Source organism: Oncorhynchus nerka, linkage group LG9a, assembly GCF_034236695.1.
Source record: "Oncorhynchus nerka isolate Pitt River linkage group LG9a, Oner_Uvic_2.0, whole genome shotgun sequence".
In the NCBI taxonomy this organism is placed as follows: Eukaryota; Metazoa; Chordata; class Actinopteri; order Salmoniformes; family Salmonidae; genus Oncorhynchus; species Oncorhynchus nerka.
In genome coordinates, this window is record NC_088404.1 from 5465719 (window position 1) to 5493626 (window position 27908).

Consider the following 27908-nt stretch of genomic DNA (forward strand, 5'->3'; position numbering starts at 1 on the left):
ACTATATACAGTAGGTCTGTTATAACTATATACAGTAGGTCTGTTAGGTCTGTTATAACTATATACAGTAGGTCTGTTATAACTATATACAGTAGGTCTGTTATAACTATGTACAGTAGGTCTGTTATAACTATATACAGTAGGTCTGTTATAACTATATACTCCTGTTATAACACAAGTCTGTTATAAATATACATGTAGGTCAAAAATACAGTAGGTCTATTCCTTTCTGTTATAACTATATACAGGGTCTGTTATAACTGCTGTTATAACTATCAATAAACTATATTAGGTCTGTTATAACTATATCGCTGTTAAACTATATACAGTTTTTAACTAAGCTCAGTCTGATTAGCTGTTATAACTATATACAGTAGGTCTGTTATAACTATATACAGTAAGAGACTGTTATAACTATGGAACATTTGGTGACAAATACAGTAGGTCTGTTATAACTATATACAGCTGTATAACTATCAGTCAAACTACAAATAAATAAATACAGTGAAATAAAACAGAGTGAGGTCTGTTATAACTATACAGTAGGTCTGTTAAATATCAGTTGGTGAAATAAAACAGAGTGACATATCTTGGTGAAATAAAACACAGTGACATATCTTGGTGAAATAAAACACAGTGACACATCTTGGGAATTGCTTTTTCATCTTTCACAGGCTTGAAAGACAATTATTGTAGTGCTTTTAAAACAAATATAATAGTTAAAATCCTGAAAGATAGGTTGACCCATTTTTAAAACCAGAGGCAGAAAACAGTGAGACCAAACTCACGAATGTGAATATGATTGGTTCACATCCTCTGACAAATCAACAACTTTCAGGAACTCAGGAACTGAGTGACAATCAGACCGAAGATGAAAAAAGTTAAAGTATATTATGGTCATGGTTTAATACTCTCTGCGTAGTTTTTTAGCTGAGAGGTCTGATAGTGGTCAACTGTAATATTCGACTAAACGACTTCCATCAGAAATTCAATCCAAATTAATGGGAATTAAGTCAAAAGGATATTTCTCCATTTTTTTTGGATTCTAACTGTGTGTTTTTGAAAGTCATCATGTCCTTTGTGAGTATTGTATGATCTCTTGTTTTTTACTAATGTGGCTGGGAGATTAGTACATATGAAAATTAAATGTGTAACATTGTATATAAATCGGTGGGAAAAGTACCCAATTGTCATACTTGAGTAAAAGTAAAGATACCTTAACAGAAAATGACTAAAGTAAAAATCACCCAGTAAAATACTACTTGAGAAAAAGTCTAAAATTATTTGATTTTAAATATACTGAAGTATCAAAAGTAACAAGTATAAATAATTTCAAATTCCTTACATCAGGCAAACCAGACGGTAAGATGTTCATGTTTTTTAATGTACGGATAGTCAGGGTCACACTCCAACACTCAGACATAATTTACAAATGAAGCATTTGTGTTTAGTGAGTCCAGATCAGAGTACTGCTGGGTGTCAGAGGAAAATGTATGGAGTTAAAAGTACATTATTTTCTTTAGGAATGTATTGGAGTAAAAGTCAACGTTGTCAAAAATATAAATAGTAAAGTACAGATACCCGATTAAAAAGTACTTAAGTAGTAGTTTCAAGTATTTTTACTTAGGTACTTTACACCACTGATCAAATGTGAGTACATTTTCCAGATTTACAAAATGTTCATTATGAATTTGTAAAATATATGATGAACTCTGTATTTATATCTAATGAGATGTGTATTACAGTATATCTCACTAGTAAGATATGTACTTGGCCTAGTATATGCGGATACCTATTCTTTATAACACATTAGGCAAACTTTTTCTATCTACCTTCATTTTTTTTGGCGTGTATAAAATGTTCTGCTCTTTCTTTTACAAAAGGCATCTGAAGAAATAATCCCATATGATCCTGAGATTTATCGATCACCAGCGGAGTTATACTCATATCTCACCAATGCCGGAGAACTTCACGATGGTGAGTTGCAAATACACTTGATGAGTAATAGGGGTAAAGTTTCACGTGTTAAAGATTGTCCTTATTGAAAATAAATTAAGGTTACATGCAAGCGGTCATGACTGAATTCAAACGTGAGTTGGTTTCGGGGTGTGGTTTGATGTGAGTGTCTCGTTTGTGTGTTCGCAGGTGGGAAGAGTTAGCCAAATTATGATTTGCCAATTAGCTTCAGCCCGGCTGGTGTGCGCCCATGGCAAAATTGGTTTCACTTTGGAAAACCTATCTCTGGTGATTGTTAGGGACCATCAATAAATTACACAATAGAAATGGGACAATGTTGCACATCTTTTAGTTGTCTCATTAAATGCTTTCAATATTTGTAAATTAATTTCTAAAATGTACAGTTGTTTTGAGGTTTTTAAGTCATTGAAATTTGGAGCTATTGATCTTTTAAAATATTGTTTGTGTACATTGTGCAATTTATTGATGGTCCCTAGCCCAACAAGGATCTCAAATGTTAAACCACATTGACCATGGGCATGATTACTTGGGTGCTGCCAGCTATGGCCTTATGGGTAGTATAGAAATACACCCTTCATTTCATGATATATCATTTACCTAACATCTCGCAAATCTCCGTTTTGGACGAGACTGATTTTATAGGCGAAATGATCCTATTTACACTTCGTAGTCATTTTGAGACTGGAATGAATGTTTCTGCCACATAGACGTTTTTCAAAATGAGAAGTTGTTTTTATGAGCAGTCTCTCTATAAAGCCTGCAGGTATAATTCTTTATAACTCATTATTAGCATGTAGCCTGTATGAGCCTTTATAATGTTTATAACAAGGCTTATTGATCTCTCTCTTATGGTTCAGAGCATGGCTGGGAGTACCACTCTGACAGGGGCATGCATCAGAGTGTTGGAATGTTGGAAATCTCCTCACAAGGGAATCACCTGACAGAGCTCCAGAGTGTCCATTCCCAACAGCTCCTCCACCCTTATCGCTACCCCGATACCGACACCCTCCACCTGCCACTAGCAGACCCAGGACTGGGACCCCTAACCCTAACCTCACAGGTTAGTCCAACTCTAGCAGACCCAGGACTGGGACCCCTAACCCTAACCTCACAGGTTAGTCCAACTCTAGTAGACCCAGGACTGGGACCCCTAACCCTAACCTCACAGGTTAGTCTAACTCTAGTAGACCCAGGACTGGGACCCCTAACCCCACAGGTTAGTCCAACTCTACTAGACCCAGGACTGGGACTCCTAACCGCACAGGTTAGTCCAACTCTAGTAGACCCAGGAATGGGACCCCTAACCCCACAGGTTAGTCCAACTCTAGTAGACCCAGGAATGGGACCCCTAACCCCACAGGCTAGTCCAACTCTAGTAGACCCAGGACTGGGACCCCTAACCCTAACCTCACAGGTTAATCCAACTCTAGTAGACCCAGGAATGGGAACCCTAACCCCACAGGCTAGTCCAACTCTAGTAGACCCAGGACTGGGACCCCTAACCCCACAGGTTAGTCCAACTCTAATAGACCCAGGACTGGGACCCCTAACCCCACAGGTTAGTCCAACTCTAGTAGACCCAGGACTGGGACCCCTAACCCCACAGGTTAGTCCAACTCTGTCTCTGATCATCTTGACAAGTAAAATGTATAATGAAATCAGTATTTCTGATGAGAACAGTGTGGTAGCTGTGAAAAATATTAAATAAATAATAGAAACGTCTAATGGGCATAAAGCAAATGTTTAACAGCGATCCTAACACATTCACGATTCATAGGGCATTTATACTATAATGGTACACAATACCAATATCAACAATATACAATATCTAGAGATAATACTCTTTTGTCTTTGAGAGGGAGGACACCGAGGTGACTGGATGTTATGTAATAGCCTACACTGTTGTCTACAGAAAGCAGCTACAGGATTGCTCAACAATGTGCTTTTCCTGAGTGAGGAACCATTTTAGCCACAACCAATAGCCTTGTGAGTAGAGCGCAGTAGAATAGAGTACACTCACCACCAACCGCTGGGCTGTGGATAGCCTAGGCTACACCTCATTTACTCAACCTTGCTATTGACACATAATCTGAGGCACAGCAGTGTGTGTGGGGTGGGGGGGGGGGGGTGATGGGGGGATTCTCACAGCAGGAAAATAATAGCTGCGACCAGCAATGACCGGGGTCCACAGGATGACAGAAAGGACACAAGATCAGTTGGATTAACAAAGCAAAGCACTCTATCATGTAGGAACGATCTTCCTTTATGTTCAATCAGTGAAAGCATTACCATGTTTATCTCTCGATACCTCAAGGAAGACGTAAGTTACGTTTGGTCTAGTGCTTTCGGTTGGTTATCTTTGAATGCAGCAGGTAATCATTCCTATAGTTATTACTTAAAGGAAAAATCCACTCAAAAACAAATCATGATGTGACAAGTGACACTTTGCCTCTTGAAAGTCCAATATCTTGAAAACTTGACTGCTGACATGCAAAACATTTTGGGACTCTATCAACAGTGGACTACTGGGGGGGGTAACAAAATATCATTTTTGATTGAAGTTTTCCTTTAAATTATTGAGTTTATAAACCAATTCGGGGGTCAATTTGACTAATGGTTTATGTTAAGATTTGTGAAATATTTTCAACATTTGTGTACTGATATATTGTGGTCATCTTTGAATTCTGGGACTTATGTAAATTATGTCATATCAGTTGGTACACTCCAAATTAGCATTCCAAAATATTTCAATAGACTCTTTTAACAAGGCACACCTGTTGATTGAAATGCATTCCAGGTGACTACCTCATGAAGCTGGTTGAGAGAATGCCAAGAGTGTGCAAAGCTGTCAACAAGGCAAAGGGTGACTACTTTGAAAAAACAGGGGGGGTCACTACATGATTCCATATGTGTTATTTCACTGTTTTGATGTCTTCACTATTATTCCACAATGTAGAAAATAGTAAAAAATTAAGAAAACCCTTAACTAGGCAAGTCAGTTAAGAACAAATTATTATTTTCAATGACGGCTTAGGAACAGTGGGTTAACTGCCTGTTCAGGGGCAGAACGACAGATTTGTACCTTGTCAGCTCGGGGGTTTGAACTTGGAACCTTCCGGTTACTAGCAACCTTCCGGTTACTAGTCCAACGCTCTAACCACTAGGCTACGCTGCCACATGGTGTAGCTTGGCCGACTTTGCATACAGCAACTAATAATTTTCAAATTCATTAGAGGCTAATTCATTGAGTCTATTTATTATTTTATTAGGATCCCCCAAAGCAGTTCGACACATACAACAACACAGAGTTACACATGGAGTAAAACATACAGTAGAAAAATAAGTCTATATACGATGTGAGCAACTGAAAGGGCCATGGTGGCAAAGTAAATACAATATAGCAAGTAAAACACTGGAATGGTAGATACTATACCAAGGGCCTACACACTGTACCAAGGGCCTACACACTGTACCAAGGGCCTACACACTGTACCAAGGGTCTACATACTGTACCAAGGGCCTACACACTGTACCAAGGGCCTACACACTGTACCAAGGGCCTACACACTGTACCAAGGGCCTACATACTGTACCAAGGGCCCTACATACTGTACCAAGGGCCTACACACTGTACCAAGGGCCTACATACTGTACCAAGGGCCTACACACTGTACCAAGGGCCCTACATACTGTTCCAAGGGCCTACACACTGTACCAAGGGCCCTACATACTGTACCAAGGGCCCTACATACTGTACCAAGGGCCCTACATATTGTTCCAAGGGCCTACATACTGTACCAAGGGCCTACATACTGTACCAAGGGCCTACATACTGTACCAAGGGCCTACACACTGTACCAAGGGCCTACATACTGTACCAAGGGCCTACACACTGTACCAAGGGTCTACATACTGTACCAAGGGCCTACACACTGTACCAAGGGCCTACACACTGTACCAAGGGCCTACACACTGTACCAAGGGTCTACATTACACACTGTACCAAGGGCCTACACACTGTACCAAGGGCCTACATACTGTACCAAGGGTCTACATACTGTACCAAGGGCCTACATACTGTACCAAGGGCCTACATACTGTACCAAGGGCCTACACACTGTACCAAGGGCCCTACATACTGTACCAAGGGCCTACATACTGTACCAAGGGCCTACATACTGTACCAAGGGCCTACATACTGTACCAAGGGCCCTACATACTGTACCAAGGGCCTACATACTGTACCAAGGGTCTACATACTGTACCAAGGGCCTACACACTGTACCAAGGGCCTACACACTGTACCAAGGGCCTACATACTGTACCAAGGGCCCTACATATTGTTCCAAGGGCCTACACACTGTACCAAGGGCCCTACATACTGTACCAAGGGCCTACATACTGTACCAAGGGCCCTACATATTGTTCCAAGGGCCTACACACTGTACCAAGGGCCCTACATACTGTACCAAGGGCCTACATACTGTACCAAGGGCCTACATACTGTACTAAGGGCCTACATACTGTACCAAGGGCCCTACATACTGTTCCAAGGGCCCTACATACTGTACCAAGGGCCTACATACTGTACCAAGGGCCCTACATACTGTTCCAAGGGCCTACACACTGTACCAAGGGCCTACATACTGTACCAAGGGCCTACACACTGTACCAAGGGCCTACACACTGTACCAAGGGCCGACATACTGTTCTAAGGGCCTACATACTGAGCCAAGAGGCCTACATACTGAGCCAAGAGGCTACATACTGAGCCAAGAGGCCTACATACTGAGCCAAGAGACCTACATACTGAGCCAAGAGACCTACATACTGAGCCAAGAGGCCTACATACTGAACCAAGAGGCCAACATACTGAACCAAGAGGCCTACATACTGAACCAAGAGGCCAACATACTGAACCAAGAGGCCTTACATACTGAACCAAGAGGCCTACATACTGTACCAAGGGCCTACATACTGTACCAAGGGCCTACATACTGTTCCAAGGGCCTACATACTGAGCCAAGAGGCCTACATACTGAGCCAAGAGGCCTACATACTGAGCCAAGAGGCCTACATACTGAGCCAAGAGGCCTACATACTGAGCCAAGAGGCCTACATACTGAACCAGGAGGCCTACATACTGAACCAAGAGGCCTACATACTGAACCAAGAGGCCTACATACTGAACCAAGAGGCCTACATACTGAACCAAGAGGCCTACATACTGAGCCAAGAGGCCAACATACTGAACCAAGAGGCCAACATACTGAACCAAGAGGCCTTACATACTGAACCAAGAGGCTACATACTGAACCAAGAGGCCTACATACTGAACCAAGAGGCCTACATACTGAACCAAGAGGCCTACATACTGAACCAAGAGGCCAACATACTGAACCAAGAGGCCTACATACTGAACCAAGAGGCCTACATACTGAACCAAGAGGCCTACATACTGAACCAAGAGGCTACATACTGAACCAAGAGGCCTACATACTGAACCAAGTGGCCTTACATACTGAACCAAGAGCCTACATACTGAACCAAGAGGCCTACATACTGAACCAAGAGGCCTACATACTGAACCAAGAGGCCTACATACTGAACCAAGAGGCCAACATACTGAACCAAGAGGCCTTACATACTGAACCAAGAGGCCTTACATACTGAACCAAGAGGCCTACATACTGAACCAAGAGGCCTACATACTGAACCAAGAGGCCTACATACTGAACCAAGAGGCCTACATACTGAACCAAGAGGCCTACATACTGAACCAAGAGGCCTACATACTGAACCAAGAGGCCTACATACTGAACCAAGAGGCCAACATACTGAACCAAGAGGCCTACATACTGAACCAAGAGGCCTACATACTGAACCAAGAGGCCTACATACTGAACCAAGAGGCCAACATACTGAACCAAGAGGCCTACATACTGAACCAAGAGGCCTACATACTGAACCAAGAGGCCTACATACTGAACCAAGAGGCCTACATACTGAACCAAGTGGCCTTACATACTGAACCAAGAGCCTACATACTGAACCAAGAGGCCTACATACTGAACCAAGAGGCCTACATACTGAACCAAGAGGCCAACATACTGAACCAAGAGGCCTACATACTGAACCAAGAGGCCAACATACTGAACCAAGAGGCCTTACATACTGAACCAAGAGGCCTTACATACTGAACCAAGAGGCCTACATACTGAACCAAGAGGCCTACATACTGAACCAAGAGGCCTACATACTGAACCAAGAGGCCTACATACTGAACCAAGAGGCCTACATACTGAACCAAGAGGCCAACATACTGAACCAAGAGGCCAACATACTGAACCAAGAGGCCAACATACTGAACCAAGAGGCCAACATACTGAACCAAGAGGCCTTACATACTGAACCAAGAGGCCAACATACTGAACCAAGAGGCCTTACATACTGAACCAAGAGGCCAACATACTGAACCAAGAGGCCTACATACTGAACCAAGAGGCCTACATACTGAACCAAGAGGCCAACATACTGAACCAAGAGGCCAACATACTGAACCAAGAGGCCAACATACTGAACCAAGAGGCCAACATACTGAACCAAGAGGCCTTACATACTGAACCAAGAGGCCAACATACTGAACCAAGAGGCCTTACATACTGAACCAAGAGGCCAACATACTGAACCAAGAGGCCTTACATACTGAACCAAGAGGCCTACATACTGAACCAAGAGGCCTTACATACTGAACCAAGAGGCCTACATACTGAACCAAGAGGCCAACATACTGAACCAAGAGCCTTACATACTGAACCAAGAGCCTTACATACTGAACCAAGAGGCCTTACATACTGAACCAAGAGCCTACATACTGAACCAAGAGGCCTACATACTGAACCAAGAGGCCTACATACTGAACCAAGAGGCCTACATACTGAACCAAGAGGCCAACATACTGAACCAAGAGGCCTTACATACTGAACCAAGAGGCCTTACATACTGAACCAAGAGCCTTACATACTGAACCAAGAGCCTTACATACTGAACCAAGAGCCTACATGGTGTTATTTGGACTTATGGTTCATGAGAATACGTTTTTCAAAGTTTTTCAAAAATGTCCAAGATGGAAGAAAATATATCCTGACAGACCCTATGGGTCCTTGAGGAAAATGTGTCCAGTATGCGGAAAGACGCCTAAAATACAAAGTTTAATGTCTCTAGGTAAAACGTTGTGGCACATATGAGAGATTAAGTGAGATTACTTATAACAATGACACCTATAAATTACAAAATAAGTTAGCAATCTATACATGAGTTATTTGACCATGTCAAGGGAAAAAAAAGATCTAAGATTAACAATAGGTTTAACAGCTTTGCTGTGAACCCTTCACTACTGTCTGGATTATAATTAATAGACATTTTTTTGTAGGAGTTGAAACTTGCTGCAAAACACTGGGTGATCAAATTAAGATCCTACATCTGTAAATGTAAAAATCAACAACTAAATCAAAGATGTATCAAAGCATTGAGAGAGATAGGACAATGACTTGTTGTTACGTTACAGCCTTATTCTAAAATTGATTAAATTTTAAAGAAAAGTCCTCAGCAATCTACACACAATACCCCATAATGCCAAAGCAAAACCAGGTTATTCGAAATGGTTGCAAATGTTTTAAAAATAAAAAACAGAAATACCTTATTTACATAAGTATTCAGACCCTTTGCTATGGGACTCGAAATTAAGTTCCGGTGCATCCTATTACCATTGATCATCCTTGAGATGTTTTTACAACTTGATTGGAGTCCACCTGTGGTAAATTCAATTGATTGGACATGATTTGGAAAGGCACACACCTGTCTATATAAGGTAAGTTTGACAGTGCATGTCAGAGCAAAAACCAAGACAAGAGCTCCGAGACAGGGTCGTGTTGAGGCACAGATCTGGGGAAGGGTAACAAACAATGTCTGCCGCATTAAAGGTCTCCAAGGACACAGTGGCCTCCATCATTCTTTAATGGAAAAAGTTTGGAACCACCAAGACTCTTCCGACAGCTGGCCAAACTGAGCAATCAGGGAGAAGGGCCTTGGGAGGTGACACGTCAGGGAGGTGACACGTCTAGAGGAAACCTGGTACCATCCCTACGGTGAAGCATGGTGGTGGCAGCATCACGCTGTGGGGATGTTTTTCAGTGGCAGGGACTGGGAGAATAGTCAAAGTGCAGAGAGATCCTTGATGACAACCTGCTCCAGAGCGCTCAGGACCTCAGACTGGGGTGACGGTTCACCTTCCAACAGGACAACGACCCTAAACACACAACCAAGACAACGCAGGACTGGCATCGGGACAAGTCTCTCAATGTCCTTGAGTGGCCCAGCCAGAGCCCGGACTAGAACCTGATCGAACATCTCTGGAGACACCTGAAAATAGCTGTGCAGCAACGCTCCCCATCCAACCTGACAGAGCTTGAGAGGATCTGCGGAGAAGAATGAGAGAAACAAAGTACTGCGTAAAGGGTCTGAATACTTATGTAAATGTGATATTTCAGTTGTTTTTTAAAATAAATTAGCAAACATTTATAAACTGTCATTATTGTCATTATGGGGTATTGTGTATAGATTGACGAGGGGGGGGACGATTTAATCAATTTCAGAATAAGACTGACAAAATGTGGACAAAGCCAAGGTGCCTAAACACTTAACATTTTGACAATTGTTTTTAGATTTTATTTAGTTGACCTTACACTACTTTCTCTTTCAGGGAAATCTGACTATTTTGACATTTCCAAACGAATACAAATCCTTTGGTCTCCAAGCAACGTTTATTTACACAGTAGATGTACAGTTGATGTCGGAAGTTTACATACACTTAGGTTGGAGTCATTAAAGCTCGTTTTTCAACCACTCCACAAATGTCTTGTTAACAAACTATAGTTTTGGTAAGTTGGTTTAGGACAAGTCGTTTAGGACAAGTTGGTTAGGACAAGTCGGTTAGGACATCTACTTTCTGCATGACACAAGTTTACAGACAGATTATTTAACTTATAATTCACTGTATCACAATTCCAGGAGGGTCAGAAGTTTACATACGCTAAATTGACTGTGCCTTTAAACAGCTTGGAACATTCCAGAAAATGATACTATGGCTTTAGAAGCTTCTGATAGGCTAATTGACATCATCTGAGTCAATTGGAGGTGGGATGTATTTCAAGGCCTATCTTCAAACGCAGTGCCTCTTTGCTTGACATCATGGGAAAATTAAAAGAAATCAGCCAAGACCTCCACAAGTCTGGTTCATCCTTGGAAGCAATTTCCAAATGCCTGAAGGTATCACATTCATATGTACATACAATAGTACACAAGTATAAACACCATGGGACCACGCAGCCGTCATACCGCTCAGGAAGGAGACGTGTTTTGTCTCCTAGAGATGAACGTACTTTGGTGAGAAGAGTGCAAATCAATCCCAGAACAACAGAAAAATACTTTGTGAAGATGCTGGAGGAAACAGGTACAAAAATATCTATATCCACAGTAAAACGAGTCCTATATCAACATAACCTGAAAGGCCGCTCAGCAAGGAAGAAGCCACTGCTCCAAAACCACCATAAAAACGGGGGGTGGCAGTATCATGTTGTGGGGGTGCTTTGCTGCAGGAGGGACTGGTGCGCTTCACAAAATAGATGGCATCATGAGGTAGGGAAAATTATGTCAATATATTGATGGAACATCTCAAGACGTCAGTCAGGAAGTTAAAGCTTGGTCGCAAATGGGTCTTCCAAATGGACAATGACCCCAAGCATCTGACCCACTGGGAATGTAATGATATAAATAAAAGCTGAAATAAATCATTCTCTCTACTATTATTCTGACATTTTCACATTCTTAAAATAAAGTGGTGATCCTAACTGACCTAAGACAGGGAATTTCTACTACGATTAAATCGTCAGGAATTGCGAAAAACTGAGTTTAAATGTATTTGGCTGAGGTGTATGTAAACTTCTGACTTCAACTGTATGCGCAATAGAGGAGGTTGCTGGGGGAGATGAACAGATACACGATGACATAATAATACCTGGAGCGAATGGAATCAAACACATGGAAACCAATGGAAACCAATGGAAACCATGGAAACCATGTGTTTTGATGTGTTTGACATACCATTCCTCTCATTTTTGCTCTAGCCATTACCACGAGCACCTCCTCCCCAACTGAAGGTGCTACCAATCTCCTATGATGATGTGCATGTGATCACAAAGTCAGAGAGACAACTGATCAAGCATAATTCTCTTATGGCCAGACAGGGCTCCTTTAGTGAAACAAGTTATCTGATCTCAATGGGACTACCTGGATGAAGAGGCTATGTGTAGGATGAAGAGGCTATGTGTAGGATGAAGAGGCTATGTGTAGGATGAAGAGGCTATGTGTAGGATGAAGAGGCTATGTGTAGGATGAAGAGGCTATGTGTAGGTTGAAGAGGCTATGTGTAGGATGAAGAGGCTATGTGTAGGTTGAAGAGGCTATGTGTAGGTTTCGAATACTTTCTGCCAGAAGTTGTGCAATAAATGGGTCCCTGAAATGTGTGTACTATGTCATATAAATGCTAAACAAAACATACAGTACAACAATACATCATGACAACACATGTTATTTATTTTCCTCTCTACAGATGCCGTACTACAACCACACAGTGTATTACCAGCAACAGGCCCCTGTGTCCCCTAGTTACTACTGCTCAGAGGAGGAGGAACCTGTGGGCCACAGTCCCCCACTGGAGGTATCTGAGGGTGAAGAAGAGGACTATGGAGACCATGGCCCTTTTGGGGGAGACTCCAGTGAGTGCTGACTGACTTAATTAATTAAGTGACTTACTTACTGATTGACTTAATCCTTTTAATTCGTTTGTGAAACATAAGTCTTCCATGTGAGACTGAGTACAGTAACATTACAGGGGAGAAATCTGTTGGGTGGCTATTACATACAGGGATCACACACTTGCTAATAGCCTTTAACATGATTCAACAATAGCCATAGAAATGAATTCATTCTGCCATTATGAAATTCATGTAAAATATCTTTCATATCTCTCTATCCAGGTAACGAGCGGAAGATCCGGCTGTACCAGTTCCTCCTGGACATGCTGAAGAACGGAGACATGAAGGACAGTATGTGGTGGGTGGACAGAGAGAAAGGAATCTTCCAGTTCTCCTCTAAAAACAAGGAGACTCTGGCCAATCGCTGGGGCACGCAGAAAGGGAACAGGAAGAGGATGACATATCAGAAGATGGCCAGGGCCCTGCGGAACTACGGCAAGACTGGAGAAATCAGAAAGGTCAAGAAGAAACTGACCTACCAGTTCAGTCCGGAGGTACTGAGGAAAGTCTTAACTACAGAGAGGAGGCACTACCCTCACTAGGAGTACCAGAGATTGTTAATGTAATGCCACTGTATACCTGCTTTGGGAGTAGGCCTAACCTCACTGCTATGTCTTGAAAATAGGACAATAATGACTGTCTACTGTAATTGTATTTCATTACATTTAAAATGATACCCCCAGAAACAATCAGGTAACATTAAACATGTTGATGTTTAGATTTTTGTTATTGGTGTTTGCATATTCCATGTTTATTTATTTACTTAACAAGTCGTCGTGTGTTACGTGTTACATAATCTTACTCTTGACTCTATCTTTGTGTCTGTGATGGAGAAAAAAATGGAATAAAGTATATTTTTTACATATGCTCTTAGTTCCCAGAAAATTTGTCAGTGGGAATGGAAGAAAGATCAACACCTCAAACAATTGCAACATCAGTCTTTCATGACTGAGTAAAGAAGTTAGTTACAGCAATCATTCTGTTTCTCTGTTATGTTATTATCTGACTCATCTATCTGATCACGTCAGTTGTTGATGAAAAGGAAAGACAACACAGGTCAGTTTTGAGGTGTAGTTCTGAAACACGTCTCAATACCTTTTTAGTTTCCGTAAATTACAGTAGTTAGTGCCTCAACAGTAACGTTGTAATTACGTTGATAAATTCCTGTATAAAATGGGCATTATTGCCATCTCCTGGTAGATCAGTGTGTTTACATTGTCTATGGTACTCCCGATCACGGCCAGTTGTGAGACAACCTTACTCAAAAATGCATCTTCTTTAGGAATGCTATTTATATCCCTTTGACTACTGAACATTCGTCCATACTGTGTGTGTCCCATCACTGCAGGTCATTTATGACAAATGTATATATTTTATAAACTCCAGGAAAGCGTATTAGCCTGGTTTAGTTAGTTTAGGAAAATATGTAGGTACATTCTAGGTGTATTCAATTTCTTCGCCACAAGAGTGTGACATTAAGTAATTGTTCGGGCTAATTTGCTGGCTGGTGCTCATGAGTTTATAAAACATATACTTTATACATTTGTCATAAATTATCTGCAATGATGGGACACATACAGTATGGATGAATATGATGTATATATTTTTTAAACCTTGAATGAGTAGGTGTGTCAACCTTTGACTGGTATTGTATATATATATGATTTAATCATGGTAAATATTAATCTATTCTGATCCACTTAATCACCTGTACAAAAGGTGACCTCTTGATTCATTAGGGACTTCCGCCCATAGAAACCTGTTTTTGTGACGTTTTCTCTGTGTCGGCCAATGGGGAAGAGGAGCAGAGTTTCGGTGAAGAATTTGAACCGAGTCGCGGAAAGCAGCGGACAGACAGAGGACGCTTCGATATATAGCTTGAAACTACCATCTTTATGTAGTTTCAGTGTGGTTTAATTAAACAAACCTATTTTAGACAACACTTTTTTATTTTTATTTAACCTGTGTTGGCTTTTTTCGGTGGACCGTGACCATGAGGAGGAGGTTGGTCAAAAAATATTTTCTGTGTTTGGGATGATGTCTTCGTATGTTGTTGCTATGTTACGTCGGTAGCTAGCTACAGTTAGCTGGATCGCTAATTACAGTAAAGTAGCTCACTCGTCAATTTAACCAACGAGGGTGTTGATAATGGGATATGATAAAGGGTGAGTCGGTCAAGGATCGATGCAGACAAGGTGGTAGATTGTACGACAAGCGACAGGTTTATTTCAAAGTGGAGATATCTGGTACAGCGTATATACGGGCCCCTCTGTTAGCTCATCAGAGACTAGCAAAAAAGACACTAGCTAACAATGGGTACAAGCTTCATATACAGAACAGAAAGTAGGTTGATATCTAGGAGATCGGATCTTCGGATTGGATCAGGCTGGGGTGTAGTCATCCGGCATTGGCTCTGTTGTCTGTCCGTCATCGTAGAATCCTGCCATGCCTGTTCTTGGTCGTCACACCCTGTTCAGCTGAAAATGAGATCTGGTGTGTGCGCTATCTTCAGTCACACAATGTTCGGCTGGGAGGGAGATTATGTGTGTGTGTTAGTTTGTCTCTAAGTCTAGGCTTTCTGCCAATCTGTGGGTGTCTTATCTGGGTGTCCTCGGCAGCTATGTGTGTACTGTATGTGCGTCGTCCCTGTCTTCTGGGGTCAGTGTGTAAGAGTGTATGCGTCCCTATCTTCAGGGGAGTTGTGGCCGAACTGCCGGCTAACACCTGTGGCTAGGAGTATCCTGTTGTGACAGTGTTCTGGATGATTACAGTGAGTGTGTGTGTGTGAGAGATATCCTGTATGGGGCCCAACCTGTTTTACTATGTGTCTCAGCTATAGTAGTGTAATGTCACCTACATAGGAATTAGCAGTCCTCTACAAGGGTAACATCTTTAGTTAGTTAGCAAAGACTAACCAGGGTCACATATTGGCTCAATATGCTGCTGTAAAGTTAGCTGTCGTAACCTATCGGTTATAGCTAAGTTTACTTGTCATGCTAGCTAGTCGTTTGGTTGTTTCTCCATTTGTTTGGTTTGATATCAAAATAATACAGTAACGAGTTCCATCACCAACGTTACAGTATATTATCACAAGTAACTATGTAAATATGACCTGGCTAGACATGTATTTTAAATACAGTCGCTAGTTTAGCTAACTAACGTTAGTTGTGCTGTTTTGGCATACCACTACTTAGTCAAATCAACCGGTTTAACGTTATGTAGATAAGTTTGGCCAACTTCCTACATAGTTAGCTACTTGTCATTTTGAAACCTTCGACAAAAACCTACTCAGCTCATTTGTTCTTTTGCACACAAAATGAGCCGTAATAATCCATGGACAGCGTGAACCTAATCTGTACTCTTTCCCGTAGTTACAGGCTGCAGCATTCATATTTAACATATTTAAGTGACATGCTGTCTCCTGCTTTTAATTTTCTCTCCCTGTACAGTGAAATCCATGCTGCGGAGTCGGTAGAATGTCTGACTCGAGCCCTTAACCGGTTGAAGGACATCTGGGAGGAAATAGGAATTCCAGAAGACCAGAGACTACAAAGGACTGATGTGGTTAGGAAACATATCAAAGTGAGTTCTGCTTCTTTTGCAAAGTGGACATTGGAGGGTGGGTATAATTTGTGGAATGTTCCAACAGGAATCTGTTCCTGTTTGTTGGCATCCTTTGTCATTTATGAACAACGCATACAAAGTAGCATGATTAATTCACCTAGCTAACTAGCTGCGGAATAGGCATCAACTCACCACGTGTCTTATTCTTAATGTTTGCCCATAGGCTACCAAAGTGAGGACAGACATTTTTCTGAATAAAAGTGGTGAGGTAAAAGAAACACAACTAAATGTCCCACTACCTACCTGGTTTCCTATTATGCCGCTATGCAATTTTTATTTTACAAAGTTTTTGGAAACAGATTCCTGTTGGAACGTACTACAAATTATACCCACCCGGTCGCTTGACTAGAGAAACGGTGCTTTCGTAATCTCATTTCAGACCAAGGTGCATGAGCAGACAGAAGATGGACCTATTTATTCAGCGACTCTTTCTAGGTTAAATGGAGGTTGCTTTTAAAAATTAAAAAAAATTCCATTGTCCTACCAAGAGTTGCTGAATGTCTTTTTATTTATTTTTTTAATTTTTTACCAGTTGGTCTGTCTTGTAACGTGTTTTTCTTTCCTACCCAGGGCTTGCTGGACATGATGATTGCTGAGGAGGACAGTCTAAGGAAGAGATTGATGAGCAGCATAGAATCCTGTCGTAAAGAGCTGGATGTTCTGTGTACTGAGCTTCAACTATCCCCATTTGAGGTATATTTATTATTATTGATTTATTTCACCTTTTATTTAACCAGGTAGGCCAGTTGAGAACAAGTTGTCATTTACAACTGCGATCTGGCCGAGATAAAGCAAAGCAGTGCGACAAAATAGACACTGAACAAACAAAAAACGTTTTACCTTTAGAAATGAAATTGGGGAGGAGGAGGGGACACAATAAGATGCTCACCATTACCTTAATGTTGCATTTTTCTTTCAGGGCTCACTTCAAAAATATGTCAATCTTAATGTTACTTTCCTGGTTAAATAAAGGAATTAAAAATATTGCTAACATTCCTCTCAACCCGTCTTGATGTGTTTTATAGGAGGACGAGGGGAGGACGATGCTGCAGCTGGAGAAGGACATCAGGTCACGCCTGGAGGTGATGATGAAACAGAAGAGTCAGAGGGTTAAGGAGCTGAAGAGACTGTCCAAGCAGGACCGGGAGCTGTGTGACATCATGTGTTCAGTCCCCTTCTGTATCGACATGGACACGGTCCCGTCCCTGGGGCAACTGGACAGCTATCGCTCTTACCTCAACGATCTCACTAAAGAGAAGGCATGTAATGCTTCATGGTTCATCGTTTTCCTAGAATGTAAGCCAGCATTTCTACCACCAGGAGTTTTTCCTTGGTCAGTTTGTGGCTCTGAAATGGGAATACTCAGGGCCATAAAATTGTACTCACAGACTCCTGAAATTAAATACGGTTCACACTTTGCTTAATAGAAAATCAGAAATTCTCAGTGACTGGGGCTGTAACTTAACCCTATCAGTCCTGAGACCACAGAGAAACAAATCATCCTTTCATTTATCTTCATGTCCAGCCTTTATATTGAGCCTCACAATGAGGTGTTTTACCATTTTCTTTAAAAAGGACAACCAGGACTACAAGTAGAACACAAAACTATTGGACATAAACTGTTGCATTTGTGAGTTTAATTGGCAAATGTCTACAAAAAAAAAAAAAAAAGGTCAACCAAAGCAAAAACCGGATAAAAAATAATTTATATGAATCGTGTACAGAAATGGTTTGCTCAGTGGGAAATTAATATCCCAACTAGTCAGTGACAACTGTTTGTAGTTTGCCGGCAACTGTGAGCTAATTACAGTATTATAGACACTATGACCTGGGATTTCCTATAGTCTATATAGAAGAACCCCTTACAGTATAGACACTGACCTGGGATTTCCTATGATCTTCTAGGTAGAAGAACCTCTTACAGTATTAGACAGTATGACCTGGGATTTACTATGATCTATGTAGAAGAACCCCTTACAGTATTATAGACACTATGACCTGGGATTTCCTATGATCTTCTATGTAGAAGAACCCCTTACAGTATTATAGACACTATGACCTGGGATTTCCTATAGTCTATGTAGAAGAACCCCTTACAGTATTATAGACACTATGACCTGGGATTTACTATAGTCTATGTAGAATAACCCCTTACAGTATTATAGACACTATGACCTGGGATTTCCTAAGGTCTTCTATGTAGAAAAACCCCTTACAGTATAGACACTGTGACTTGGGGTTTCCTATAGTCTATGTAGAGGAACCCCTTACAGTATAGACACTGTGACCTGGGGTTTCCTATGGTCTATGTAGAAGACCCCCTTACAGTATAGACACTGTCATAGAGAAAAGCGGGTGTTTTGTGAGTCTCAGCTTGTCATTCTCTATCCAACCATTTGAGTAGTTTGTAGCTCAAACAGTTTGAACTCTACATACTGTTTTGTATAAATTACCCGGGGCCCCTTTGGGGTCTGCCCTTGTCTCACAAACACCGCTCTAGCTCAGCCCCCCCCCCGTTCATCACATGTCTGATTATCTACGGATGCGGAAGTAGTTGAATCCCAATGGTGCAACCCAGAAGTCTTTAACTCAGACACACTTTTTAAATTTTTTTTAATGGGGTTAAAGTTCAAAACGCGCCGGTTTTACGGTGGGACTCGTTGGGGTTTAAAGCACAAGACTCTTAAGTTACTTTTGAGGTGCATTTGAGAATTGTAGCTCTTACGTTTCAATATAGGCATGTGGTGTTCAAATGCTGGGGTATAGTTACCCCTTAGTTTAACGGTAAGTAAAGCCTTCTATCCACGTAGGATTGAACAAGGTTACGTAAGCCTGGAGAGGGTTTGTCTGAATGAACGTAAATGACATCAAGATAGCATAATCCTCAACTTAGTCTCTCTCTCTCTCTCTCTCTCCATTGTATGTTCCAGGATCGTCGCCACGGTGAGTTTGTGGGTATCAAGCGTCGGATCATCGTGTGTATGGAGGAGCTGGACCAGCTGCCAGACACCAGCTTTGAGAGGGACGTGGTGTGTGAGGACGAGGAGGCCTTCTGTCTGTCCGGCGACAACATTGCAGCTCTCCGACTGCTGCTGGGACAGGTCAGGAACCAAATCTGTTCCGTTACGTCGTGAATAGAGTCCGTCGTGATTCTTTATACTACGTCCTGAGAGGAATGTTTGTTCTACGTAACGTTGTTCTATGTCAGAGAGGAGTGTTTGTTCTACGTAACGTCTTTCTACGTCGGAGAGGAATGTTTGTTCTACGTAACGTCTTTCTACGTCGGAGAGGAATGTTTGTTCTACGTAACGTCTTTCTACGTCAGAGGAATGTTTGTTCTACGTCTGGAGAGGGGTGTTTGTTCTACGTAACTTCTTTCTACGTCGGAGAGGAATGTTTGTTCTACGTAACGTCTTTCTACGTCTGGAGAGGAATGTTTGTTCTACGTAACGTCTTTCTACGTCAGAGAGGAATGTTTGTTCTACGTAACGTTGTTCTATGTCCGGAGAGGAATGTTTGTTCTACGTCCGGAGAGGAATGTTTGTTCTACGTCCGGAGAGGAATGTTTGTTCTACGTCCGGAGAGGAATGTTTGTTCTACGTCCGGAGAGGAATGTTTGTTCTACGTCCGAGAGGAATGTTTGTTCTGTCCGGAGAGGAATGTTTGTTCTACGTCCGGAGAGGAATGTTTGTTCTACGTCCGGAGAGGAATGTTTGTTCTACGTCCGGAGAGGAATGTTTGTTCTACGTCCGGAGAGGAATGTTTGTTCTACGTCCGGAGAGGAATGTTTGTTCTACGTCCGGAGAGGAATGTTTGTTCTACGTCCGGAGAGGAATGTTTGTTCTACGTCTTTCGGAGAGGAATGTTTGTTCTACGTAACGTTGTTCTATGTCCGGAGAGGAATGTTTGTTCTACGTCCGGAGAGGAATGTTTGTTCTACGTCCGGAGAGGAATGTTTGTTCTACGTCCGGAGAGGAATGTTTGTTCTACGTCCGGAGAGGAATGTTTGTTCTACGTCCGGAGAGGAATGTTTGTTCTACGTCCGGAGAGGAATGTTTGTTCTACGTCCGGAGAGGAATGTTTGTTCTACGTCGGGAGAGGAATGTTTGTTCTACGTAACGTCTTTCTACGTCAGAGAGGAATGTTTGTTCTACGTAACGTTGTTCTATGTCCGGAGAGGAATGTTTGTTCTACGTCCGGAGAGGAATGTTTGTTCTACGTCCGGAGAGGAATGTTTGTTCTACGTCCGGAGAGGAATGTTTGTTCTACGTCCGGAGAGGAATGTTTGTTCTACGTCCGGAGAGGAATGTTTGTTCTACGTCCGGAGAGGAATGTTTGTTCTACGTCCGGAGAGGAATGTTTGTTCTACGTCCGGAGAGGAATGTTTGTTCTACGTCCGGAGAGGAATGTTTGTTCTACGTCCGGAGAGGAATGTTTGTTCTACGTCGGGAGAGGAATGTTTGTTCTACGTAACGTCGTTCTACGTCGGGAGAGGAATGTTTGTTCTACGTCGGGAGAGGAATGTTTGTTCTACGTCCGGAGAGGAATGTTTGTTCTACGTCCGGAGAGGAATGTGAATGTTTGTTCTACGTCCGGAGAGGAATGTTTGTTCTACGTCCGGAGAGGAATGTTTGTTCTACCTAACGTCGTTCTACGTCGGGAGAGGAATGTTTGTTCTACGTCGGGAGAGGAATGTTTGTTCTACGTCGGGAGAGGAATGTTTGTTCTACGTCGGGAGAGGAATGTTTGTTCTACGTCGGGAGAGGAATGTTTGTTCTACGTCGGGAGAGGAATGTTTGTTCTACGTCGGGAGAGGAATGTTTGTTCTACGTCCGGAGAGGAATGTTTGTTCTACGTCCGGAGAGGAATGTTTGTTCTACGTAATGTTTTTTCTATCTGAACGTTATACATTTGATACTCCTATTGTCCTAATGATGTACATTTATATGAATGGCATTTCCTTGACTGTCTTGTTGTGTAATTCTCAGCTGGAGGATCGTAAGACCGAGAATGAGTTGGTGTGTAACTCCTACCGCAGTAAGATCCAGGAGCTGTGGGAGAGACTGCAGGTCCTCCAGGAGGAACGAGAGGGCATGTCTGATCACATGGTGCAGTCCAGGAAGAGAAACATGGACGCTGTGAGCATTTTCTTTTTTTTAAATGCATTTTATATTTCTCACAGCTATGGCACTCTTCTCGTAATTATGTACCTAACCTGTCAAGCTGATCAGATGTGGACATACTTGCAGTGAAATTTAGAGGCCTAAAAGTCTTTGGTATAGTGGAAGATGCAAGGGGCTCGATACCGTTATATTCAGGAAAAATGTTGAATTAACATTAATTTACCTTGTTACCATACATGTTTTACAGTGACCGGGGGATGCTTTCAGAAAGCCTCTGACCAATCACAGCCTCGTAGCCTGAATAGTATGTTAAGGTTTGAATGGAATGTCGTAATTGATTGGTTTTTACTGACTGACGTTTGCGAGTTCCTTCCTGTAGTTGGAAGCAGAGTGCAGGCGCCTGGATGAGCTGAAAATGAAGAACATGAAGAGTGTGATAGAAGCCATCAGGGCCGAGGTGGCTCTGTTCTGGGAGAGGTGTTTCTACAGCCTGGCGCAGAGACGGGCCTTCACACCCTACTATGACGGTCAGTTGTCTTTTGGCTTCTTCTATTGTTAGTGGATCATTTTGAAAGTACTGTCTTATAGTTGGACCTTTTGGACCGTAAATGTCCTGGGTTGTGTCGTTCATTAGGGTACACGGTAGCAACACATTTTGCGACGGGCTGCTAAAATTCACGTTTCTAATGGGACGGTCGTACAGATGGTTCCACTTTGTTTCAGCCAGATTTCTTCCATTTTGGTGACTAATGAACGTGTGAACACAACCCCTGGTTGTCCTAGTGAGATTTGGCACAATAAACGTCTCCCCTCAGTTGACTTCACCGTGGAGCTGCTCAACCTACATGAGGCGGAGCTGCTGAGTCTGAAGAAGCATTACGAAGACCACCGGGAGCTGTTTGAAGGAGTAACCAGATGGCAAGACAGCTGGACTCTGTTCCTACAACTGGAGGCGAGCATTTTACCGATGAATACGAGACGTGTTCTTGTTTACAGATATTAGGCAACAACAACAACAAAAAATTGTAGTGCAAACGAAATAATACATATTGTCGAAAGAGTTTCATAGTAAATCACACTGCAAGATTTACATGGATGTTTCCTGTATCTTTCGTGCCATTTGAGTCAACTGTTTGGTCCCTTCGTGTGTTTTCGTTGTTATAAACACCAAGGTTCAACTCTCCGCAGAAAAAGGTGACGGATCCTTCTAGATTCAACAACCGAGGCGGGAACCTACTCAAAGAGGAGAAGCAGAGGGCCGACCTGCAGAAAAGCCTGCCAAAGGTGAGGAGAAGTTGCGATTTGAATGTTCATTGGTTAGTTCCTCTACCCAACGGTCTGTCCGACTACTGGCTTGTTTTTGGTTCTATATTTCTTTTTTTAAATTTGCAGGCATATTAACTTGAAGCATGTTCTCTCGTGTGTTCCAGTTGGAGAAGAGCCTGAAGACCCAGGTAGATCTATGGGAAGAGGAGCAGTCCAGAGAGTTCCTGGTTAACGGACAACGGTTTCTCCAGTACGTTGAGGAGCAGTGGGAACTACTGCAGCTGGAGAAGGAGAGGGGGAAGAATGAGAGGGTACGTTTTTAAAGGCCTTGTTTCAATGCTCTTAATGTGCTTCCTTCCTTCCTTGAGCTAATCATTGATGAGACTCGATTAAAATAAACGTTGACTTAGATTGCAATCACTGTCTTGACACCGCTTTCCTCAATCATGTCGTAATCGGATCAGTGAGGAGGAGGAGGGGGGGTCAAAAGTATTTTAAACAGAGACCTCTTAACTACTTCCCCAGTAATGAGTGAATCTGGTTCAGATGAGAATATTGACTGTGATCTCTGTGAAACAGCAACTGAAGAAGAACCAGCAGATTGAACATGACCTGCTGTATGGTACTGTTCAACGAACCCCCTCCAAAAGACGCCTTGCAGGGACTCCTACTCCTGGCAAAGCAAGAAAGGTCAAATCACATGTTTTCATTTATTAGTCACTATTGTGGTTGTTTTTTTGGGGGATCAAATTCATGCTGTTTTTTAAATTTTAGAAATCTATTACCATTGTCAGTTTTAGTTTATTCATATTTCAGCATTTATTTTTTAAAAACAACCAAAAAATGTGAGGACTGAAGTACTTTACTGTTCTCATTGTGACTTAATGTGTTCGTTTATTTTCGTTCTCTTAGCTCAATGCCGCTAGCAGTATCTACGGCTCTACTCCTAACGGCACCTTACGTTCTGCCTTCGGGGGAACCTTGTGTCAGTCTCCGGCCCTCAGACTACCCATGTCTGCCAGCAAGGTTAGTAGTGCACTTAACCGTCTGTGTTCAAGCACAGAGAATTGCGTTATTTAAATTTGTATTGTTTTTATGGCTTTAAGAAATGAACTCTTCTCTATCACCACCCTGATAGCTTCCTCTGAGGACCCCGAGTTGTGTTGGAAGAACCCCCCGTACGGTGGAGAGGAACAAGGAGAACATCTCCCACCTGAACGGACCGGCTCTGAGCGGTGTGTTAAGAAACCCGGCCCAAAGCCCCGCTTCACACCGTAAAATCAGCGTTAACTCTGTCGCCAGCACCTATTCTGAATTTTCGGTAATTTCCAACCCCATTTCCTAGGTTATCACCTACCCAACCAACCAATCATCGACCCAGCAACACACAAGCCAATCAAAGATGAGTGGCGACGTCTTTCTGTGTGTCCAGTGAGAGAATAGCACCAGGTTTTCTATTCAACAGTCTGTAACAGAGTGGTAATATGTTTAAGTGAAAGCTTAGCATGCTATCGTGGACACCTGGACTAGTTCCTGTTTCTCTGTCACCATTTTTTGAAAAATGTATTTATTTAACTGGGCAAGTCTGTTTTTAAGAACAAATTCTTATTTACAATGGTGGCCTCTGGGACTCCCAATCACGGCCGGTTGTGATACAGCCTGGAATCAAACCAGGGTCCGCTGCGGCACTCAGGAGACCCCCATCTAACTCTACATTCTAGTTCAGAAGGGTTTTTTGTCAACATTGAATCCACCTCTATTGCTGAATGAAGGACCGTTTTATTTAAAACTCCATAACAGTGAGGCTCAACATGCTAAGTCGCTAACCAAGAGTGCGACTGCGAGCCTGGTCTGGGTCGGTTGGCCTAACCATCTTGTGAGGAGCAATTTGTTACAATTTATTGAAGATCAAACGAACACTTTGTTGATCTGGACTGTGTGTTGCTAGGGAGGGGGGGGGGGGGTTCAGTTTTAATATGGCGTCACATTTATTTATTCCATTCCCACACCTCACCAAATGTGATCAGTTGATCGACCAATAAGAGTGTTCCAAACCTCTCAGCCAATAACAGCTAGTTTTCAGTTTCCCCACTCAGACCACTCCCAGACAGTCCAAGCAAAATTCTTGCTTGTGAAATTGCTCTTTGCGAAGAAGCTATTTTTTTTTTTGTTTTCTTTTTGACCATTTTTTAATTGAAAAACAATCACAGTAAGGGACTTAATTGTTAACTAGAAATGATTTGATGTTGAGGTGAAACGGCTGCAATAGACATCCATGTTTGTTCATTGTCTTCTATCCTCTTCAACGTTAATCTGCTTGGCTTTTGTTCTACACTCTTTAATGGGAAGTTTCATTTGATCACTTTTGGTGTAATTTTCACGACTCAAAAGCACATTTTAAAATGGCTCGTGTTTAACTCTACGCACATTTTTCAAACAAACGCTTTGTTCACTGCACCAAATCACTTTTAGGTTGGCTACATATTCAATCTTTGGCGATCTGCTTTTCAAAATGCAATATTCACTTTTTACATTTTGTTCTTATTGATTATGAAGTGCCTATTTTTAAGTTTGATAACTGTTTGAATACTAAAAGTCAATATTTTTACCTTTTTATGTATCAATTTGACAAATTTGTTGGAAGGTAAAAAATCATATGATATATGGATACGGATGTAAATTCTACATCCTCAACCAGCCAGTGTGCTTCATTAGGACACAGGGGGCAGTCAACGCTATGCTACCATTTTAAAATTGGTGTACACTGTACTGGTGAAACACACCTGGGTTTGTACATGATATATTCCAACTCGCCTGAATGTCACTGAAAGCGGATGCATTTCAAGCAGAGGTTGTGTGATTACCGTATCGGTTGACGAAGTCTTGTTGGGAAGGTGATATTGTACAGTGTTGCATTATTTAACTAGGCAAGTCAGTTAAGAACAAATTCTTATTTATTATTTTTCAATGACGGCCTAGGAACAGTGGGTTAACTGGTTTAGGAACAGTGGGTTAACTGCCTGTTCAGGGGCAGAACGACAGATTTGTACCTTGTCAGCTCGGGGATTCGAACTTGCAACCTTTCGGTTACTAGTCCAACGCTCTAACCACTAGGCTACCCTGCCGCCCCGTATCGGTTGACAAAGTCATGTTGGGAAGGTGATCTTGTTCAGTGTTGCATGGGGCAGAAAGGGCTTAACGCCAGGCTGTGTATTTTTATTTTTACAGTAGCTGACTGCTTTTACAATACCTCTTCTGATCATTTGTCCTACATACAGTATGTACTATATAACTACAATGAAACTAAGACTGAAATATTCCTTAACCTGCTCACAACCTGCCATTTGGATACATTATTTATAAAAAATAATAATTGAGTGTCAAATACTGTGTGGGGGGAAAAATATGCATGCATGTCAAAATAACATTTTTGAAATGTGTATCTTGTATTTTGTTTGCTATTGGATTAAATGGTAGTTTTAAAATGACATGGTGAGCCTGTCATCATCTGATGTGTTGGGGACTAACTGTTCTCATGATGTTTCACAGAACTTAGATTTTTTTGTTGTATGAATGACTGGTGAAAGATGAGTGTAATGCAAAGACTCTGAACCTAAGATGGTGGGGGGGGGGGTAAAATTCAGTTTAGAATTTTTTTCCACAAGAGTTTTGAAAATGTGCCAATTGCATCTGAAAAAAATGTGATGTGCAAGTGATTGAGGAAAAATTAAAAGGGATGTTCCACTTAAATCTACATTATTTCTCCCCCCCCCTCACTTATCTCCAAGACAGACTTGACTTTATTGAATTCTCGTATTTTGATCTTCTGTACATACGGTTCCAGTTTTTAATCTCTCTATTCTCCTCCACAGCGATTTCTCTCAAATGCTTCCAAATCTGTCAAGACAGGACATCTAAACTCTACTGTCACTAATCTCTGATCTGAGGGATCAGACAGAACCTGTCCCTGATTCATCCAGCTGAGACACCTTTTTCTGGCTTGAGTTTCACGGTTTCTGTCCCCTGTCCATTTTTGTACATGTCTAGATGAAGGAAATGTTTTTAACACCTGAATATAATGTATCAGAACAGAAACCCAGCGTCTCTCGGTGCAACTGTGTTCTAGCTCTGAGGTTTTCCAGAACTTACTGCATCGATCCTGAATCACTCTGGCCCGCGAGGTCTTTGTTTTGTTATTTCTTCTTCTGTTGTCTGTGTCTAGATTGTGTCAGAACTTTTTAAATACTCTGTCAGATTTGTAATGTTTTTCTTAGATTTTTTTTTTTAAAAGCTTTGATCTGAGATTAATGAAATGTCGGGAGGACTTGATAGGTTAAGTTTTACGTAGGTCTATGTTCATAACACTCCAATCCTTTTATTAGTTTTATTATCCATGTTGTTGCTAGAGTAAATTGTTGTACTTCGTATAATTATGGGATGGGGGGGGGTCGCAAATGATGACCATTCTGTCAAATAAACATTGGCTTTATACTACATTTAAACATGGGGATCTTCAGTCATCTTTATTCACAGTCGTGTTCACACTAGGGATTTCGTGATAATTCTGCTCCTAGATTATGCATGTATGAAGTACACATTGACACATCCAGCCCAAAGCGGGAGGTTTAGAAAATAATTTTGTCACCAAGGTTCCCGCAGCATGTCTTGGCTGCTACAGTATGATTGTGAATACATGTGGAAAAAGTCAAGCAGGTGCAATCTGGTGAAAATAAGTTTACTCACAAATTAATCCAGCGCAAATCAAACTTTTCTCTTTTTAAATACATAGTAAACCTATATTCTAATGTGTTAAAACCACGGCTGTGTGTTCATAAATGGACTGAAACATGGGACTGCCTGTACTTTAAAAATGTTCTGTTACGGTGTGCCCTACTGAACATGACCCATTAAATGTTCTGCTACGGTGTGCCCTACTGAACATAGCCCATTAAATGTTCTGCTACGGTGTGCCCTACTGAACATGACCCATTAAATGTTCTGCTACGGTGTGCCCTACTGAACATAGCCCATTAAAAATGTTCTG

General features: G+C 41.8%; 2 protein-coding genes across 6 annotated transcripts; both read left to right on the forward strand.

Annotated features, from left to right (window-relative positions):
- The first annotated feature begins 862 nt into the window (after positions 1-862).
- On the forward strand, positions 863-13717 carry spi1a (Spi-1 proto-oncogene a). The gene is made up of 5 exons (XM_029667346.2): positions 863-1080; positions 1884-1977; positions 2835-3037; positions 12647-12812; positions 13074-13717. The coding sequence occupies exons 1-5, from the start codon at positions 1072-1074 to the stop codon at positions 13391-13393; spliced, it is 792 nt and encodes a 263-aa protein (XP_029523206.2). The 5' UTR covers positions 863-1071; the 3' UTR covers positions 13394-13717.
- Positions 13718-14636: 919 nt separating this feature from the next.
- LOC115133918 (protein regulator of cytokinesis 1-like) lies at positions 14637-27366 on the forward strand. Of its 5 annotated transcripts, none has more exons than XM_029667348.2 (14): positions 14637-14855; positions 16301-16433; positions 17046-17168; positions 17501-17734; positions 19406-19576; positions 21464-21613; positions 21978-22125; positions 22414-22550; positions 22787-22882; positions 23029-23175; positions 23444-23554; positions 23777-23890; positions 24003-24099; positions 24210-26352. In XM_029667348.2, the coding sequence occupies exons 1-14, from the start codon at positions 14845-14847 to the stop codon at positions 24305-24307; spliced, it is 1770 nt and encodes a 589-aa protein (XP_029523208.1). In that variant the 5' UTR covers positions 14637-14844; the 3' UTR covers positions 24308-26352. The 5 variants fall into 5 exon arrangements, with proteins under 5 accessions (XP_029523208.1, XP_064878301.1, XP_064878302.1 ...); XM_065022229.1 differs by lacking the exon at positions 24210-26352 and adding an exon at positions 26737-27366 and having other exon boundaries at positions 14639-14855; positions 24003-24185; XM_065022230.1 differs by lacking the exons at positions 14637-14855; positions 24210-26352 and adding exons at positions 14965-15621; positions 26737-27366 and having other exon boundaries at positions 24003-24185.
- The last annotated feature ends 542 nt before the right edge of the window (positions 27367-27908 follow it).